General features: G+C 43.3%; 1 protein-coding gene across 2 annotated transcripts in view; it reads left to right on the top strand.

Annotated features, from left to right (window-relative positions):
* LOC136840299 (uncharacterized) overlaps positions 1-19506 on the top strand; it is a 114244-nt gene that overhangs the window by 42936 nt on the left and 51802 nt on the right. For both annotated transcript variants that reach the window (XM_067106991.1, XM_067106992.1), the window contains 4 exons: positions 2096-2235; positions 2771-2845; positions 3098-3145; positions 3532-3753. In XM_067106991.1, coding sequence (XP_066963092.1) covers positions 2096-2235; positions 2771-2845; positions 3098-3145; positions 3532-3753 — 485 coding nt within the window. The remainder of the gene's footprint in view (positions 1-2095; positions 2236-2770; positions 2846-3097; positions 3146-3531; positions 3754-19506) is intronic.

Here is a 19506-nt window from a genome sequence, read left to right as displayed (position 1 = left end):
TTGGCAAGAGGAAGTATAATTCGTCAGCGAGGATCTTTATGCAACATGAACATACTTAACAAGGGGTGGTAGAATTACCGGCCGTACCGAGAGATAACTAATTTGCTGGCATTGATAGAAGAGGAAGGAATTGAATATATTGACCTTTTTTTTTACAGGCATGAATTAAGTGTTACAAAGTGTTCTGGCCTTGTTGCCAATTCATAGTCTTTCTCAAGTTCCAAAAAGACAATCAAGATCTTTTCATTGACTGTAGATAGGGCATTAGTTATGCATTCCTGGGTTCAAATTCCTTCCCTGTACACAAATATCCAGGGGTACAAGGGCCATGTCTCCCAGGCCAGCTTATGAGGAACATCCTCTCGGCTGCCTTCTTAGTACAGCTGATGAAAACAATAGATCTGTAGGCACGTGGCTGTCTAGGCTTGGGGATTAAGTGCATGTCCTGCTGATCCCATTTTCTCAATCTGACTCTTTCATTGCAGATTATGTTTATTAGAATGAGGTACACCCATATTTTAAGCGAGCTGTATGTGATCAAATCAGAACCAGATGCAGTATCCTTCCCGTTTTTGAGAGTATGGTTTAATTACTCCGTAGTGAAGGGTCTGTCTGTATTTTCAAGTGTGTTGCAGGCATCAAGTATAGCTATATTCCTGAACAGTTCTAGCACCATAAGGCAGAGCTGGGTATTGGGAAAAGATGAACAATTCTCATTCTGTCACAAAGTGTTGCACAATGATGTCTGCTTCTCCCTAGGGGTCAGGATGAGGTGAGCCAACAGAATCTCTCTAACCTGATACCTTATTAAACTGCCTCCATAGTTTGGCAACAGGTGTGGGATGGTGCACTTCACTACACCATTGGTACCAAGTATCCACTTTTACCTCATAAAAGAACTGAGCAGCATGGGCAGTTAGTAGGGCATGCAGGTGATCTGTCAAATGTCTCCTGAAAAGCTTTCTTACTCTGTTAGATCATCTGTTCATACCGGGCATCTTTGTCAAAGACTTCAGCCTATTTTATCTTTGGCAAGGACACCCTGGCTGTACCTGTCACTTTGCTGAATAAATCCTGTAAGAAATTAGAGATGTCCCATGCAGAACAATAAATATATCCTCCGGACATGGTAGTCATATAATTTTCAAAGGAGGTCCAGTTTGTGAGCTTGAGATTCCATCTTGGAGGCGGAGAAGGAGGAGGGAAGGAAGCCTTACTCAGACATATAGTTGTCTGTAAGGCAAAATGATTGCTGATTATTACCAGATGCAACTACCAAGTCAACCCTCATCATGCAGACTACTTGAAAGTACAGTAATATCTAACTAACCTTCCTGTAAATGGGTTGGTAATCAAAATTGTTTAATAGTTAAATTCCTGGAAATTCCTGAACTAAATGGTATAGGTGGCGCCTTGTGGGGTTAGTTGGCTGTCTTAACCTAAGAAAAGTGTGATGAGCCTTAAAATCTCCTGCAATGGGTGTTTTGCCTCCAGTTGCTGCATCAAGAAACACCTCTCCTAGTTCACAGGCAAGCTTGGTGTGTCAGGCTGAGGTGTCTGGTCCACTGAGTATCCCTGTAGGAAAAATAGGTGCTTACTTTGTGTGATTCCTTCATTCCTGTACAAAGGTAGGCAAATATTTGTAGTGGGAAAGCCGGTTTGAGGTCCAGGCAATGGACCACTCCGACCCCTAAACCGCAGCTAACACTAAACTAGCACATTACTATGAATACTTGCCCTTCTGTGTTTGCGTCGAAACTTAAGGAGCAAAATAAACAATGAAAGCAGAAAATTTTTACATGTCCTTTTGAAATTGATTATACCATCTACCTGCCAATGAGGAGAATATAATAAGAAGAAAAGAAAAGACTCTCTACAAACTAAATGCCGTTGAAACAGCAATTGTTTTCAATAAAACTGTCCTAAAAGAGGGACCCCTTCCAAATAATAATAAGAATAATCTTTTATTATAAGTTTTAGTTACTATCATTATTTGTTTCAGTAGGCTATGGAATTCATGAAGTAATAGCGACAGTAATCTAAATGTAATGGACAGAGTGTAAAATGTTGCTCAATAACATAATTCATGTTCCAGAAACTAACAGGACACAAATCAGAGGTGAAGGGTGTGAAGACGAGGGAAATGCTACAGCCTTCATTATCGGTTTGTCAGTAATGATTGCTTTCTCACTCTTAATTACTACTGCCTTAGTTGTCGTCCTCCTAAACAAAACAGTAAGTTCCTTATACAACAAAGTTTTAATGTAATTTAATGAATCTCTGGGAAAACTGCACTTTAATAAAATCTACGGCGAAAAGAAAAGCCTTTTGGAAAAATCACTCCATGAGAAAACATTTTCTTGTTTGTTTCGCAAATGATGCTTTACATGTAAGTCAGCACATATCCTTATAGCGATAACTCTCGGGAAAGAAATCTTATCACAAGAAATGTTATCAAAAGAGCGAAAGACGATGAGGAGGGCTGAATTCGGATATGAAGATTAATAAATATAAGTCCTTATGAGAAGGGAGAACATGTCAGTTATCTAATAAAACATGTTGGGTCAAGCGTACTTCAGCGACTCCTTCAGTTTCAAGATTTCAAGTCTTTTCACAGGTACTTATGACTATAAAATCTGAAGTCATTTAGCCTTATCATTGAGCCATAGTAATCATACGAAGATATTTTTCATACAATTTTCGTATGAATTTAGATTAACGCTTTGTTGGTCAAAAGAAAAATTTGTTTCTAAATTCCATTTCATTGCAGGGGAAGAGATTCCAGTGCTTATCAACAAAAGAACCTTTCGAAGTTCTACTGACTTCAACTATGGCAGCATATTCTGTAAGTACAGATCAATCATTTGTACCGCTCCCGGTTCTCGGCGACTAAGCAGCTTCACGGAGAAATCTTCAGATCTCAGTCTTTACTTTAGGATATAATCAATTGCCCATAAAGAAATGAAACATAATCAGTTATTAGCCTGTGAAACAGAACAGTGATATATTAAGAATTGTGTATGTATCAGTGAATACTGATATCAGAATACCTTCAAGCAATACAAGGAAACAAAACCTAAATCTAGTTCCATTGCAGGAAACGGATTTGATGTCCTTCTCAGCTTGTAAATTCACTGAGAAAGTGGTATGTAGATATTATTAAGTTTTTTCTCATTTTTAAATTATGTAAAAGATATTGGTAAATCGTGGATATATGTTTTTTTTTCTTTAGCTTTGCTGTATTAGATTTAAAAACTAACTTTCGTAATTTACAGACTATAACCCAACCTGTTACAGAACAGCATAACCTGACTTGTTACCACTACAACTTACCTCGCTCACTTTTGAGTTATTCAGATCCCCACTGAAAGTTTCGCAACAGGCAATACTCTTCAAACAAAAATTACAGATGTTGACTATTGTCACAAAAAATAAGCACTGGCTGCATTCATTTACACATAGCTACAAGAAGAAAACAAGCTGCCCAGAGTTTCAGAATTGTAAGATAGGTTAACTGACTGTCATTTCCAGGAACCTAAGTTATGGGATGTAGTGGCAAAGAATGACGTGGAACAGGCACAAAGTCTACTTCTGCAAGGAGCAGACCCATTCGAAATGGAAGAAGACCAACAAACCACTGCTTATATAGAAGCTCATCTTTTAGGTTACAAAGAGATATCGCAAATTTTGTCCCGCCTCCAAGAAAACCCAGAAGTGACCCATGAAGGAAACCTAATAAAGTCCATAATAATGGTAAGATTTGTGAATATATTCAATTTTTCTTCAAGTAAATGGTATTTTCCTAAACTTCCAAACATAAGATGGAAGTCCTGGCAGAAGCAAAGTTGGTTAGAGGTGGGAAATTTACAAATAAGACTTGAGTTTATGTTTCACAGAAAAATTGTATATTTACTTTAAGAAACACAGCATTTTGTTCTTAAGTATAAAACCTTTGTCTTGTAGACTCTGTCATTTGCTGTAGTTTTTTGTCATAAAAACTTCCTGGTTAGTACCTTGCCAGTCTGAGCATGATAAATGTAAGACTGAAAAGACAGTGCATTACAATCATCTGGTGTCAGCTTTCTGGTCACATACTTGAGAAGGAAAAGCTAGTTTTTGTATCTTTCTATACAGCCTGGGATTTGCTAATGCCAGTTATTTCAAAAGTCAGTGAAACTCAGAAGAGTTGAGAACCTGTTTCTCCAGTTTATATGTTGATAATACAGTGGGTCCCCACTTACTTGCGGATCAGCAATCGCGGCTTCAGTTAGTCGAGGTGTCAAGAATGTTTCTCAGTTTTTATACCGATTTGTGCCCATTGTTCTGGGCAAGGATATGAAGTCCACTGACTATGGCTCCGAACCAGCACTACAGGCTGGTAGCTACACCAAACGTGAGTACATTTTATGATTTTACTACAAATAAATTGCAACACAAAAAACATACCCAAACTATTTAAAATTACATTACTATGAAAAGTTAATTGCAAATTTACAATGATTTTACTTTAATCCAAGCCATAGCTGGGTTTACAATCAAGAACACTGAATAAGGAACAGAGGATGTGTGGGGGCTGCAGTTAAGATGCAAAAAGTTACTTAAATTTGTTACAAATCACTAAAATTGCAGTTTGATCGGGCTTACGAATGTAGTGTAACTACGTGACATGATACTCTCATGGTATTCTCCTCTAAAATGTATAAAATATGATTTTTCCATAATATTATGATATGCTTTGTAATTATATATGATTTTTTTCTTTATACAAGAGATATTATGAAGTGTATTCTGTATATTAATAATAGTTATGTAAAAAGTCATTGTAATGTCACATCTCACAAATGTTAATGGTTTACATAACTTAACAGAGTAATTTAAGATTAATAATGTCTTTCTTAATAATAATGCAATAGCAAGAGAGGAGAGTTTTTTCACCCAGCCTATGTGTTCTGAAGTTGTCTTAGAGAGATGTCACCACGCGCGATAAGCACATTGACAGAGATTCGCCCAGTAGCATAAGATTTTGCCCCAGTCAAGATAAGCAAAGACTCTTGCTCTTCATTTGTTTAATAAACATGCCAATCATAATTAGCCACGTGCGTGTTGTATCGATCGTGTTGAGATTATGTCCAGAGCAATTTCCCTTAAAGTCACGTATGCCCTTTTTGAGAATTACTGGGAGTAAAAGGACATGGCGATTGCGTCATGCTTTGTAAGATTGTATAAGCCAATTCTGATTGCGCCTTGTGACTGGAAGTCCAGAATGTTCTTCTGTGTCTCGTTCCCGAAATGTTTTAGAATATTTTATGGATCTTGGCCCCAAAACATTTTGCCTTAGTAATGATGTCATATAGTTGTTTTGCTTCTAGCTGGAAACCTGAAAATTTGTTCATTCTGATTTTATAGACCAGTTGCACTGGTTCTCTCTCTCTCTCTCTCTCTCTCTCTCTCTCTCTCTCTCTCTCTCTCTCTCTCTCTCTCTCTCTCTCTCTCTTCAAGAAAGAGATGTTTGTAATGTAAAGTAAATTTATTGTGGTCATTGATATTAATCTTAACTTTTGAGATCTGATAACCATAGTGATTAGTGTATATAGTGGTAATAGCACCTATCAGAAAAGTGTTTTAAGTGAATTTCAAGCTGCTTCATTTGGGGTAATCTTGTGAAAGTTTTCACAAGCTTGTCTGAGGTAAACTGAATTTTACTAGTTTAACCATGGTTAAAACTTATTTTTTGAAATGAAGACACGTTATTCAGACTGAATTGATTTTTGTGAGTGTTATTGATTTGTGTTTATTAGACTGGTCAGTTAAGTGAAATTATTTTTGATGAATTTATTTCACTTTTTACACATTTCATTTTTGTGTATTTTGTATGTTCTTGTATTTGCAAATTAATTCATTAGCATCTTAAGTGTTTATTAATAGTTTAACATTGCATACTCCATTTACTTAGATTTTCTTTTCAAATCTTAAGTTTCAGTTTCTTTATAAATTAACATTTGTGATTTAATTCAAGAATTATTTAAATTTTGTTTTTTTTTCAAGTAATAGTAAATTTTTGCTTCAATATTAAGAATGTGAATTCTAACCATAAATTTTGAATTTAAAAATAAATTTTTTATTTATAATTTTTATAACAGTGTTTCATTTATTGACCACCAGTGGAAGGATTAATGGTGTGCATAAGGCATAGTGATAAACATGTTTTGCTCCTTTAGTTTTGCTGAAGTGAATTGACACCTGGGAGACAGTTACAGTTGTTTGATGGAGTGATGCCCTTTTACTTTAGTATATTTCTTGTTTAAATGTTGATACCTCACACTAGTTTTGATAAACTTAGTCTGATTTCTCACATGATTAGTAAGTTTTTTATTGTTATGAGAGTTAAGGTATCTGGCTGAAGTGAGGTAAATTTTTGAATTTTATGATTAGTAGTTTAATAACCAGGTACTTGGAACACTTCGTGACAATAAAGTTTGGTGCCCAGACTCAGGAACAAAACAAAATATCACTCTGGCTTATGATTTATACTGGTGGTTTAGGGATTTTTTGACAGGAGAGTGACCACATTGTTGTTTTTGCATTGTACTGTGAATTGTTTAGTTGAGTAACTTAGAGAAAATGCCTCTGTTCAACGTTCAGGAGTTTTTAGCAGCTTCATCTATCCAAGAGTTATCTGAATCCAACCTGACTAAGGCACAGTGGACTGCTTTAGCAGTGGCCTGTGGGGGTAATGTGTCTAGTGGTATGATTAAGACACAAATCATGTGTATTGCAATCCAAGCATTGATGGACACTGGTAAAGTAGATGAAGAGTTAGGAGAGGCACAAGAATTATTGGAAAAGAAAGAGAAAAGTGATGCAGAAGCAGAGCTTAGACGCATGGCTGAAAAGTTTGATTAAGTTAAAAATGCAAGCAGAAAAAGAAAGAGGGGAAAGAGAAGAAAACTTGATTAAGCTAAGAATGCCAGCAGAAAGAGAAAGAAGACAGGCAGATAAAGAAAGAGAGGACAGAGCTAAAAGAGAAAGAAAAGAAAGAGAAGAAGAAAGAGCAGCAGCAGAAGAAAGAGAAAGAGCAAGGAAGAAGGAAGATTATGAAAGGGAGATGAAATTATTAGAAGGTTGCTCAAAGTTACCTGTAACACCGTCTACCCCTACCCACGGTAATCAAGACCCTGTATTTGATGTGGTAAGAGTACAGAGGTTAATTCCAAACTTTATAAAAGAAGCTCCAGAGAAGTTTTTTGGTCACTTTGAAAAAGTGGTTTCAGGTACGGGATGACCAGAAGATAAATGGTCAGTCTTGTTACAGTGTTCTCATGGGTAAAGGGAGAAGTGCCTATTTAGCCTTATCAGCTGAGCAGTGTAAAGATTACAAGGTACTCAAACACAATGTGCTATAAATTTACCAGATGATCCCTAAGTATTATACTGAAAGATTCAGATCTTTGAGAAAGGATGACAAGATGACTTTCTTGGCTTATGCCCTCAAAGTAAGATGTTTCAAACGATGGTTGGAGGCTGCTAAAGTTAAAACTGTAGATGAACTTGAAGAATTGGTTGTTTTAGAACAATGTCTTAGAGGAATTCCTGAACACATAAGAGCCTATTGAGAGAGAGAGAGGTTAACAAACTTGACAAAGCTGCTACACTGAGTGAAGATTACAATACCATAAGTAGTAGGAGTACCAATAATGTCAAGTACCAGAACCAACAATGCACAGGTTTTAGGTCTCATCCAAATTTCAGGAAAAAGTTTACTGTTGGGAATCCCTCTAGTGGTAATACCAACACAAAGCAAGGTAATAGCCTACCCCTCAGCAATCGAATGTTAAATCCTCATAATCCAGTTTCTCAAGACAGATACAGAAGACTAATGTTACCTGCTTCAAGTGTGGAAGAGCAGGATACTATAGTTGAGATTGTTATCAGACACAACAACATTCCAAGCCAGTTGGTTAAGTGGTCAAAGGCGACCAGGTGAAACAAACTATGAAGAACAGTGTTGGGAAGATTGAAACTGTAGGAAAGACTGATACTAAACAAGCAGTGTTTAGGAACAAGTGGAAATGTAACTTCAAGCAGTGAGTGGCTGAGCAGCTTGGGGGCTTTTAAGCCATATGTCTATGAAGGTACGCTGGCAACTCAAGGAGGGAGTGTGCAGGTACCAGTCAAGGTATTACGTGATACTGGGAGTAACCATAGTGTGGCAGTTTGTGGTGCTCACCCACAGTTGGAGAAGAATCTCACTGGGGATTCAGTTATTTTGAATGGTATAGGAGGAGAGGAGGTAATTCCTATATGCTGCTTGCACCTGTCATGTAAATTGGTGACAGGGAATGTTGATTTTGCTGTAAAGGATTCACTAGCTGTTGAAGGTGTACATGTTCTATTGGGTAATGATGTAGGTGGTGTACCATTTGTTCCTTGTCCTATAGTGTAGTGACAGAAAAACCATTGAGGATTAGTCTTATGGTGTATTTAGAGAAAAATAACCCCCACCCATTTCCAAGTTGTGTAACTACCAGGAGTATGATGAGACCTACATCTGCAAATGAAGAAACTGAGGATTTACCTGCACAAGAAGGATCAAGTGAAGGATCTTTGAGCTTAGAAGAGCTGTTCCAGGAAAGTGAAGTTTCCCCTAGTGCTAACAATAAAGAGATTTTCCAAGAAGAAGAACCTGTTGTTCTTGAAGAGACTCAGAGTAGTCAGAGCGTTCCTGAAGATAGTAGTGAAGCTGCAGTAGCCGAGTTAGCAGATGTTGAGAGTTCAGCCCTTGAAGTTGGTCAAGTGACTAGAGAGAAGCCAATGGATCTGCAGAAAAAGGATACAACATTATCTGATTTGTTCTTCAGAGCTGTTGATCAAGAAGAACTGCAACAAGCTCCTACCTGTTATTATTTAAAGGAAGGTTTGCTGATGAGGAAGCATCGACCTCCAGATATACCAGAAAATGCTGAATGGGGTGAATATCATCAAATTTTGATTCCATATTCATTGAGGAAGCAAGTGGTAGCAGTAGTGCATGAGTCTGGACGTATGGTAATCAAGAAGACTGTAGAGAAGATAATGAAGTATTTTTTCTGGCCTGGACTTCACAAGGGTGAAAGCAGGTTCTGTTGAAAGTGTCACACCTGCCAAGAAGCTGGAAAACCGAATGAAACCATTCAGAAAGGCCCCCATACAACCTATAGAAGTTAGAGGAGAACATTTACCAAGATGATTATAGATGTGGTAGGGCCGCTACCATAAACAAAGAAAGGAAATGAATATCTGTCAGCATTAATGTGTCCAGTGACAAGGTATCCTAAGGCGATTCCTGTAAGAAGTATAAGTGCCAAGGTAATTACTGAGAAGTTGGTGGAGTTTTTCTCCAAGTTTGGAAAACCAGAAATTGTCCAAAGTGATAGAGGAACAAACTTTACTTCTAAATTGTTCCAGGATGTGATGAACTTGTTAGGGGTGAAACAACAGTTATAATCTGCTTATCATCCAGAGACTCAAGGAGCCTTGGAAAGGTTCCACCAGACATTGAAAAGTATGTTAACAAAATATTGTTGTGAGACAGGCAGAGAATGGGATGTTGGTTTACCCTTAATATTGTTTGAAGTTAGGAATGCTTATCAAGGAAGCATGGGATGTTCACCAAATGAGATGATTTTTGGTCGAGAAGTGAGAGGTCCATTGAAGATTCTTGCAGAAAGCTGGGAAGAAAATCAAGAGGAAATCCAAGGAGAATATGTGAAGAATTTAAGAAAAGGTTAAGAGAAATTAGAAAATTCTTAAGAAAATCTGAAAATAAGTCAAGAGAAAATGAAAAGAAGATATGATGCTAAGACTAAATTAAGAAGTTTTAGTGCCGGTCAGCAAGTTCCAATGTTCTTACCAGTGAAAAGATTTCCCCTTACCAATAAATTTCAAGGTCATTACAAGATAGTACAGAAGTTAAGTGATCGAACTTATGTGCTTGAAACACCAGGATGAAGGAAACGACAGAGGAAGATACATGTGAATCTTCTGAAACCTTACTTCTCAAAGACTAAAACTGAAACAGTGTCAGTAACACAGACAACTTCATCCACAGAAGATGATGATGATGGCTACAGATTGGGAGCTGAAAGCAAGATGAACAATTCTTTAATATTGAAAAATTTGGAGGATAAACTAAAACATCTGAGTGTTGAGCAAAGTAGTGAATTAAGTGAAGTGATTCGTAGTTTCCCTGAAATTTTGCAAATGTACTTAGGCACATAGATCTGACAAAATATGAAATAAAGATAAGAGAAGATGGAACCTTTCAAACAGAGAGCTTATCGCTTCACCTTTTCATCAAAATGTTTTGAAGAAAGGAATAGAATGTTTATTGCAGCATGGATTAGCAGAACCCAGCTCAAGTCATTATAGTTCTCCAAGTGTGCTAGTGAAGAAACCAGATGGCTCATTTAGGAAACTGAATTCCATCAGTGTGGCTGTCAATTATCCTTGCCTCTTATTGATCAGTTACTTAATAATATTGGGCAAGCTAAGTTTGTTTCCAATATAGATTTGTTGAAAGGTTATTATCAAATTCCCTTAGATGAGAATGCTAAATTGCTGTCAGCTTTCATTACTCCTTTTGGACTTTATCAATACACTGTTTTGCAATTTGGTCTGATGAATGGACCTACAATATTCCAACAAGTGATGGATCAATTGCTAGGATCCATAGTGATTTATTCTACAAAAAGGGAAGAACATCTGAGAATTTTAAGAAAAGTGTTCAAGAAACTACAGGAAGCAGGACTAACAATCAACTTAGAAAAGATTGAGTTTGAAAAGGCAACTGTTCAGTATTTGGGATCTGAAGTTGGAAAAGGTCTTCTTGCTCTTATTGACGCTAATGGTACAAGGTATCCGTAAGGCTAACCCGCCTACTACCAGGAAGCAACTACAAAGATTTTTGGTCATGGCTGGATTTTATCGCCGATTCTGTCTGAGTTTCTCAGTCATAGTAGCTCCCTTGACTGATTTAACCAGTCCTAAGACAAAGTTTGTTTGGACTCCAGAATTTCAAGAATCATATGAGAAGGTTAAAGCCATTTTAACTTCAAGATAGTGGGGCAGATAAGAGTAATTTTTTAGAAGAATCGTGCAAATGATGATACAAGCATCAAATTTGCCACAATCGTTCTCCAAAGGATACTAATCATATCTGCCCAATTGGCCAACTGAAAATCCAAAATGGAGGCCATTTTTCAAGATGGCCACCAAAATAACTACCCAAAGTTGATGTTTTGCTTAGAAATATTTGTAGTTGTACGAACTGCATGATCTAAGTGTGGATTCCTATGTTTTTAAGCCTGCTGATGTATATTTTCTAGTTTATAACATGGTTAAGGCACTGTATTAAAGGAGTGATTGTCGGGCACTACAAGGCACATTGGTGACATCACTGCTGTGAAACTCAGCATGGGGTTCAGTGTCAGCTAAGTAGGAAATTTATGTTGGCATCATACTGCAACAATCTACTAGTATCCCAAATGCTGCCTAATCAACCCCAGATCAGTTAGGCAGCCACACCTGAATGGACAGGACGTGCCAGCGCAGGAGGGCCAAACCAAGGATAACAGGGTTTTAGTTATCTGGATGGTGTACAGATCGCATGGGACTTATGACACTGGATGAATGATCGGACTAGGTGTATGGCACACTGCAAGACCTAGTTGTATCCCATACAGGAAAGCGCCTATTGTATATTACAGGACAAAAGAGGCCTATTATACTATTACATGTACAGGGTGGTAAAAGGATAAACCCTCGACCCTGAACGTCATCGTAATCATGGATGCGAACTCCACTGGACGATCATGGAAAACACTGGACCAAGTGTTACCTATGTCAGGAGGTTAAGAAAGAAAATCTAAAATTTCCACAGGCCAATCCTGCCAGAAGAGGGGATGATGGATATACAAACCTGGCAAAGAATATTCCTCTGTTTCACTCACTCAATGTGCTACCAATCAAGCTAGACCCTGCAAGACTTGACGAAGGTTCTGGGATAGAGGAAACATTGAGAAAAAATAAGGAACAATATCATGAGAGTTGCAGGCTTCTGTTCAACAACACAAAGTTACACCGAGCTGAAAAAAGAGCAAGTCATGTAGGTACTAGTGATGAGGGCAGTAGAAGTAAGATTCCACGAAAGCTCCAAGAAACTAAAACAAAAGAATGCTTCTCCTGTGAAACTGAAGGAGAGGAGCTTAGAGAAGCAATGACAATGCAAGTGAATAGGAGAATAAATGAATGTGCCAAAACGGTCAGTGATACAAAACTTCTCGCCAAACTAAGTGCAGGAGATGTCATAGCCCAGGAAGTGAAATATCACCCTGGCTGTTTGGTAGCATTGTATAACCGAGAACGGCCATACCTAAAGGTGTGGGAGCAAGAAAAAGCACAGGAACACTGGAAGGATGCATATCCAATTGCTTTCTCTGAACTAGTCACCTACATCTGCGAGATGAACAATACCAGTGAGAGGCCACCGATTTTCAAGCTTGCTGATTTGACCAAGCTTTACAAGCAGAGGCTGGAACAGCTTGGTGTTGACTCGCCTGATGTTCATCCTACTTGACTCAAGGATCAGCTGCTTTTGCACATTCCACAGCAGCAAGCTAATCGCCAAGGATGAGAAGTTCTGTTGGCTGTTGAAAATGATGTAGGTTCAATCCTTTTAGAAGCATCCTGTTATGGTGAAGTGATCCATCTAGCAAAAGCCGCTAGAATAATAAGACAAGACATGCTCCATCAGAAGTTGAATTTCAGCAGCTATTTTCATGACAAAGACTTAGAACAGGCTGTGCCACCATCACTGCTTCAGTTTGTATGCATGATCAAACATGGTGCAGACATCAAGTCCCAACTCCATCATGGAGCGTTGAAATCAGACTTTGCTATATCACAACTTCTACAGTACAACTGCTTCACCAAATACAAGGAAGGAATGGATGTCCACAGGCATTCCAAGGACCAGGAGCCACATTTTGCAGTCTACATGGGCCTGTATGTGTTTGCCAAGATGAAGAAGAGACACATAATTGAAATGCTCCACGAGAATGGGCTCAGCATATCATATGAGCGAGTCCTAGAAATCTCAGCACAGTTAGGAGAAGCAGTTGTTGCACAGTATGTGGAAGATGGAGTAATCTGTCCCCCAGTCTTGAGAAAGAATTTGTTCACAACTGGAGCAGTTGACAACATAGATCATAATCTGACTGTGACCACAGCTGAAACATCTTTACATGCAGTACAAGTGTGTCCATTTTCCAGCATCCAAACACAGGAAATCCTGGTGATGAACATGAGCCACTCAAACTAGATATAGAGTCAAAAATGAAGGTTAAAAGATGTGTGAAGCAGAAATGACAAGTACAGTTATCATCACAAAAGGAGAGGATGCCATTAGCAACACAGTGAAGTCTCTGGATGCTATGTCCCCATGTTGTCACAAAGAAGCTGTCAGTCGAATATTTGTTCACGCTAGGGATGCAACGACTGATGGGAGCAAGTCTATAATCATCAAGACTAATGACACAGATGTGCTAGTCATGGCAATATCTGTACTGCCATCCCTCCAGAAACTAGGTCTTCAGGAAATGTGGATTGCCTTTGGCCAAGGAGCCCATATGCAATGGATTCCAGTCCATGAGGCAGTTTCTGCAATTGGGCTTGAGAAAGCTAGCGGGATCCACTACTTTCACACATTTACTGGATGTGACATTGTGTCTGCCTTCCGTGGGAAAGCGAAGAAATCTGCTTGGCAGACTTGGAATGTATTTGATGATATTATTGAAACATTCATCAATCTGAGCCAGCATCCAACATTGATTCGTGATCTTGACATGCAGAGGCTGGAAAGATTCGTTGTCTTCATGTACGACAGATCAAGCGCAGCCACTGGTGTGGACAAAGCAAGCAGAGGCCGTACAACTCAATTCCACCAACACAGGCAGCCCTCAGAGAACATGCAAAGTGTGCAGCCTACCAGGCTGGGATCATCTGGGGCCAGGCAACCCACTGTAATTCACACATGAGCAGTCCAGCTGAATGGGGGTGGATACAGAAAGGAGAAGCATGGCAGATAAATTGGACAACACTACTTTAAGAGGTGCACAAAAACGAGCAGGTAAAAGAGTACTGCTGATTTATTCAAGATCCAGGTGGTTTATATAGCGGCAGACTGGCGTTGTGTCACGGAATACAATGGGAGCATAAGTGACCTGAGGTCGATAATAATTAACAATAAAATACAGCGAACAAGTACACTTTACAATGTGAAAATAGACAGAATTGAAATTGAATACAATCTTGATGCCTGTGAAAGAAGAAATACACAATACACAATTGGCAACATGTAAACAATTATATACATAGTTTAAATGATTGAATTTGCATGACCTGGCACGTTAGGCGTGACTAATTGTAGAGGCAAAGAAAATGGGACGTCTCCACAGAAAACTTGCTCAGCAGAGACTTTACAAACTACGCATTCAGCAGAGACTTCACAAATGACTTTACAGATGACTTTACAAATACTCCCCCCCCCCAACACGTGGGTAACATCTGATTAGTCGGCGTATCTGCTGGGGCGCTGAAGGGTGCTACGGCTGTGTGAGGACATCGGGGGAACGCCCTGTGTGTGGGGGTGCCTGACTGCAGGTGTGGGTGGGCTTTTTTGGGGGCGACCGTGTGCCCGCTTCTTACAAGGGCCCGGCTGCGGCAAAGGCTGACCAGGCGGAGGGTGCGATGTGGTGATGTGTGTGTCCTCCACCAGGAGGGCGGGCTTGACCCGGTCTATTGACACCCAATCGTTCCTCCGTGAAGTGCGAGCAGGAACGCCTTGTTGTTCTGCTCGAGCACACGGAAGGGTCCCCTGTAGGGCCTAGTCAGTGGCAGGCGGACAGCGTCATTCCTGACGAAAATGTGGGTGGTGGAGGCCAGCCCGGCGGCATGAAGGTGGCCGACCTGTCGGTGTATGTCCGCGTGCAGGGGGCGAACTTGCCGACTATGTCACGAAGCCTCTGGACCGATGGGTTGTAGCGATCCTCTGTCACATGCTCGCCCAGGACCATGAGGGACTCGCCGTAGGTTTTCTCAGCTGTGGACGGGGCGCTGTCGGCCCTGGGGGCGGTTCTCAACCCGAGGAGGACCCACGGCAGCTGGTACTTCCAGTCCTCGGCGGTGCAGCGGGCCATAAGGGACGCCTTCAGGGACCTGTGAAACCGCTCGACCAAGCCATTGGCCGCTGGGTTGTAGGCCGTAGTGGTGTGATGCACTGTCCCCAGCAGCCAAGCCAGGGCGGACCACAATTCGGACAGGAAGGCAGGACCCCTGTCGGTTGTGATGTGGTCTGGGACGCCGAAGCGGCTGGTCCAACTGGAGAGCAGGGCCTCGGCACATGTGCTGGCGGTGGCTTCTTGCATTGGCATGGCTTCGGGACACCTCGTTGAGCGGTCTACCACCGTCAGGAGATACCTGGACCCACCTGGTGGAGGAAGGGGCCTGACGATGTCGATGTGAATGTGGCTGAAGCACCGCTCTGGTTGCAGGAACTCGCCTACCCCGGACTCGGTGTGTCGTCCCACCTTGCTGGTTTGGCACTGCAGGCACTGCCTCGCCCAGGTCCTCGCGTCTTTCTGCACTCCGTGCCAGATGAACTTCTCTGACAGCAGCTTGACCGTTGTCCTGCCGGAGGGGTATGAAAGGCCGTGGATGACGTCAAATACCTGGAGGCGGCGGGAGGCTGGCACCAGGGGGCAGGGCTGGTTGGTACTGACGTCGCAGAGGAGACTTGGGCCCCAGGGGGCGAGGGGCATGTCCCTCCACTTCAGGGACGTGATGGCGGTGCGGTAGGCTGGGGTCTCTGGATCGGTGATCTGCTCCCTGGCGAGGTCTTCATGGTTGATCCTGAGCTGCACCACGTTTAGCTCGACTCTGGAGAGGGTGTCTGCCACAGGGTTCTTCCTGCCGGGGAGGTACTTGACGGAGCAGGTGAACTCGGCGATGGCCAAGAGATGCTGCTGCCGCCTGGAAGACCATGCGTCCCCCTGCTTGGTGAAGGCATGTACCAGCGGCTGGTGGTCCGTGTAGATTGTGAAGGGCATGCCCTCCAGGGGAACTTGAAGTGCTGGACTGCATGGTACACTGAGCAGAGTTCCCTGTCGAAGGTGCTGTAGTGGGCCTCTGCAGGACTGAACTTCTTGCTGAAGAAGGCGATGGGCTGGGGGCGCCGTCGATGACCTGCTCCAGGACAGCACCGCAGGCGACGTTGCTGGTGTCCATCGTCAGCTGGAGAGGGGTGCTGGGATCCTGGTGGGCCAAGGCGGTTGCCTCGGCGAGGGCGGCCTTCGTCAGGGAGGCCTGCTGCTGGCTGGGTCCCCACAACAAGGACTTTGGTTGGCCTTTCAGAGTTTCCGTCAGGGGGCCGTGGTGTGCGCGATCCCAGGGATGAACTGCCTGTAGTAGTTCACCATCCCGAGGAACTCCTGAACGGCCTTGATGGAGGTGGGGACAGGGAACCTGGTGACGGCTGCGACTTTGGATGTGAGCGGGCGGACACCATCCAGGGATACCTCGTGGCCCAGGAAGTCGGCATTTTGGATGCCGAAGGTGCACTTGTCGAAGCATATGACGGGGCCGTTCTCCTGCAGGCACTGCAGGACTGCCCGGATGTGTTTCTGGTGCTCCTTGTGGGACCTGGAAAATATAAGGATATCATCTACATAGCAGACGCAGAACTTCAGGTCCACCAGGATGCTGTCCATGAGCCACTGGAAAGTCGCCCCGGCGTTCCTCAGGCCAAAGGTGGAGAAGGCGAACACGTAGGACCCAAATGGCGTGATGAGGGCAGTCTTTGGTATGTCCTCTGGCGCAACTGGTCCTGCATGTTCGCCAGGGGATAATGGTCAGGTTCCATTGCGAGGTTAAGGCACCTGTAGTCGCCGCAGGGTCTCCAGGAGCCATCCAGTTTCTGCACCATGTGGAGGGGAGAGGCCCACGGGCTGGAGGCATTCTTGCAGATTCCCATCCACTCCATTTCAGCGAATGCATTCTTGGCCTCCTGAAGGTGCCACGGGGAAGCCCCAGAACCGCGCGTGTGCAGGGTGACCCTTTTTTTTATGTGATGGTAGATGCCATGTTTGGCTGGGGCCCCAGGGACTTGGCGGAGCTCGTGCCTGAACACGTCCAGGAACTCCGTTAACAGCTGTGAGTACTGGTGGGGGGCGGCGGAGCAGATGGTGGGCGCCTTGGGTCCCATTGCCAACGGGAGGGACTGGCAGGAGTTGGTGTCAAGGAGGAGCTTCCAACCGACGTTGACTGCCAGCCCGAAGTGGGCAAGGAAATCCGCAACCAGCAGCAGGGTCCTTACGTTGCGATGACGAAGTCCCAGGAATGTCTCCGGCCAAGGATGGAGATCGACAGGGGCCTGGTGCTGTAGGAGAGGATGGGGGATCCGTTGGCGGCCGTCAGGGAGGCAGTCAGGTCCGGTTCTCACTTGCTCTCCTCTCTGGATGCTGAGAAGATTGATCTAACGGCTCCCGTGTCGACCAGCATCACCCTCCCAGAGACAGTGTCGTGGACGTAGAAGCCTACTGGTTCTGGGCCCCTGGGTTCTTCTGCTGCTATGGGTGCCTGTCCTGCTGGCTGCTGCCTCCCCCGTTTTTTGAACGGGCAAATGAACAGGGTGGCAGGCAGTTCCGGGCATCCTTGCCAAACCGCCTGTGATAGTGGCAAAGACCCAGGGAATTCCACCTGTTGTGGGGCACTGGGCGCCTCCTGGTGACGACGTTGACCTCCTGCTCTGTGCCTTCCTCCTGCTGGATGGTGCTGACTGGTAGTGTGGGCGCTGGTACCCACTTCGTTGCCTTCACGGAGTCCGTCAGGTGCTGCGTCGTGTGGATCAGGACCTCGAGGGGCATGGCACAGGGCTCAGGGATTTGCGTGCAGACCTCCAGGAGGAGCTGACGAAGGAGGAGCTCCCGAGACAGGCTTATTTCCTGTTGTTTCCCGCTGCTGTTGGTGTATGGGAGGGTGAGGAGGTCCTGAATCATGCCCCATGACTCCATGACGCTCTGATCCTGCCGCAGGCTGACGGCGAGGTCGAGGGCGCGGGCAGCCCATTCGGCGACTGGCAGGGAGCATATCTCGAGGAGGACTTCCTCAGCAGGTGGTAGGTGAGGGGGCGTGTGGTGGACACCTACGGGACGAGCTTCCTGTAGATCACCTCCGGCAGGGCACTGAGTACTGTGTCTGCCTGCAGCACCTCATCGCTGAGTTCCGCCAGCCTGAACTGGCTCTCAACCCTGTACAGCCATGCCGATGGGTTCCCCTGCGTGAACAGCGGCAGTTTTATGGACAAGGCAGCCCTTGATTGTCCTGCCGGGCAGGGGAGAGTGCGGGGCGCTGGCAGGGGTGTGGAGGAGCGTGAGAACCTCGGCGCGGGGGTGGGCGCGGGTGATATGGGAGGGAGCTAGACATCCGAATCCACAAGGTTAGCAGTTAACTGCACGAGGAAGGGGATGTCTGCGTCCATGCTCACTCTTTGCCCTCCTAACTGGAGTGGGGTACTCACGTCAAAATGCACTTGGAAGCACGCCATGTGAGTCCGCTAATGACGCTGGTGATTTTGCCGTAATTAGTCTGCTAAGGCGTGAGTAAGTTCCTGGAGCCAAGACTGAGTCGCTGTATGGGTCCGCTAATGACTCCGGGAACCACTCTGGGGTCACCACTTTAAGAGGTGCAAAAAAACGAGCAGGTAAAAGAGTACTGCTGATTTATTCAAGATCCAGGCGGTTTATATAGCGGCAGACTGGCGTCGTGTCGCGGAATACAATGGGAGCATAAGTGACTTGAGGTCGATAACAATTAACAATAAAATACAGCGAACGAGTACACTTTACAATGTGAAAACAGATAGAACTGAAATTGAATACAATCTTGATGCCTGTGAAAGAAGAAATACACTATACACAATTGACAACAGGTAAACAATTATATACATAGTTTAAATGATTGAATTTGCGTGACCTGGCACGTTAGGCATGACTAATTGTAGAGGCAAAGAAAATGGGATGTCTCCACAGAAAACTTGCCCAGCAGAGACTTTACAAACAACGTGTTCAGCAGAGACTTCACAAATGACTTTACAGATGACTTTACACCACCGATTGCAGCAAGCTGTCAAGAATTGACAAAGTGCGCCTGTAAGAAGGTTTGCAAAGGAAGATGCAAGTGCTCTCAGACAGAGCTTTCCTGCACATCACTCTGCAGCTGCATATGTGAACAGTAGCAGATCGAGAAACAGCAGCACGGTATGCATAACTTTGAAAATGTACTAGCCAGGACAAAACTTATGTAAAGAAAGACAAACATCTTGGTGGTCATCTTGAGAAATATGTCTCAGAGTGCTTTTTAAACAGGAAAATATAGTTCAGCAGGCTTCAAAACATAGGAATCCACACTTAGATC

The sequence above is a fragment of the Macrobrachium rosenbergii genome, chromosome 7 (assembly GCF_040412425.1).
Source record: "Macrobrachium rosenbergii isolate ZJJX-2024 chromosome 7, ASM4041242v1, whole genome shotgun sequence".
Lineage (NCBI taxonomy): Eukaryota > Metazoa > Arthropoda > Malacostraca > Decapoda > Palaemonidae > Macrobrachium > Macrobrachium rosenbergii.
This window is presented reverse-complemented; position numbering and strand designations above follow the sequence as displayed.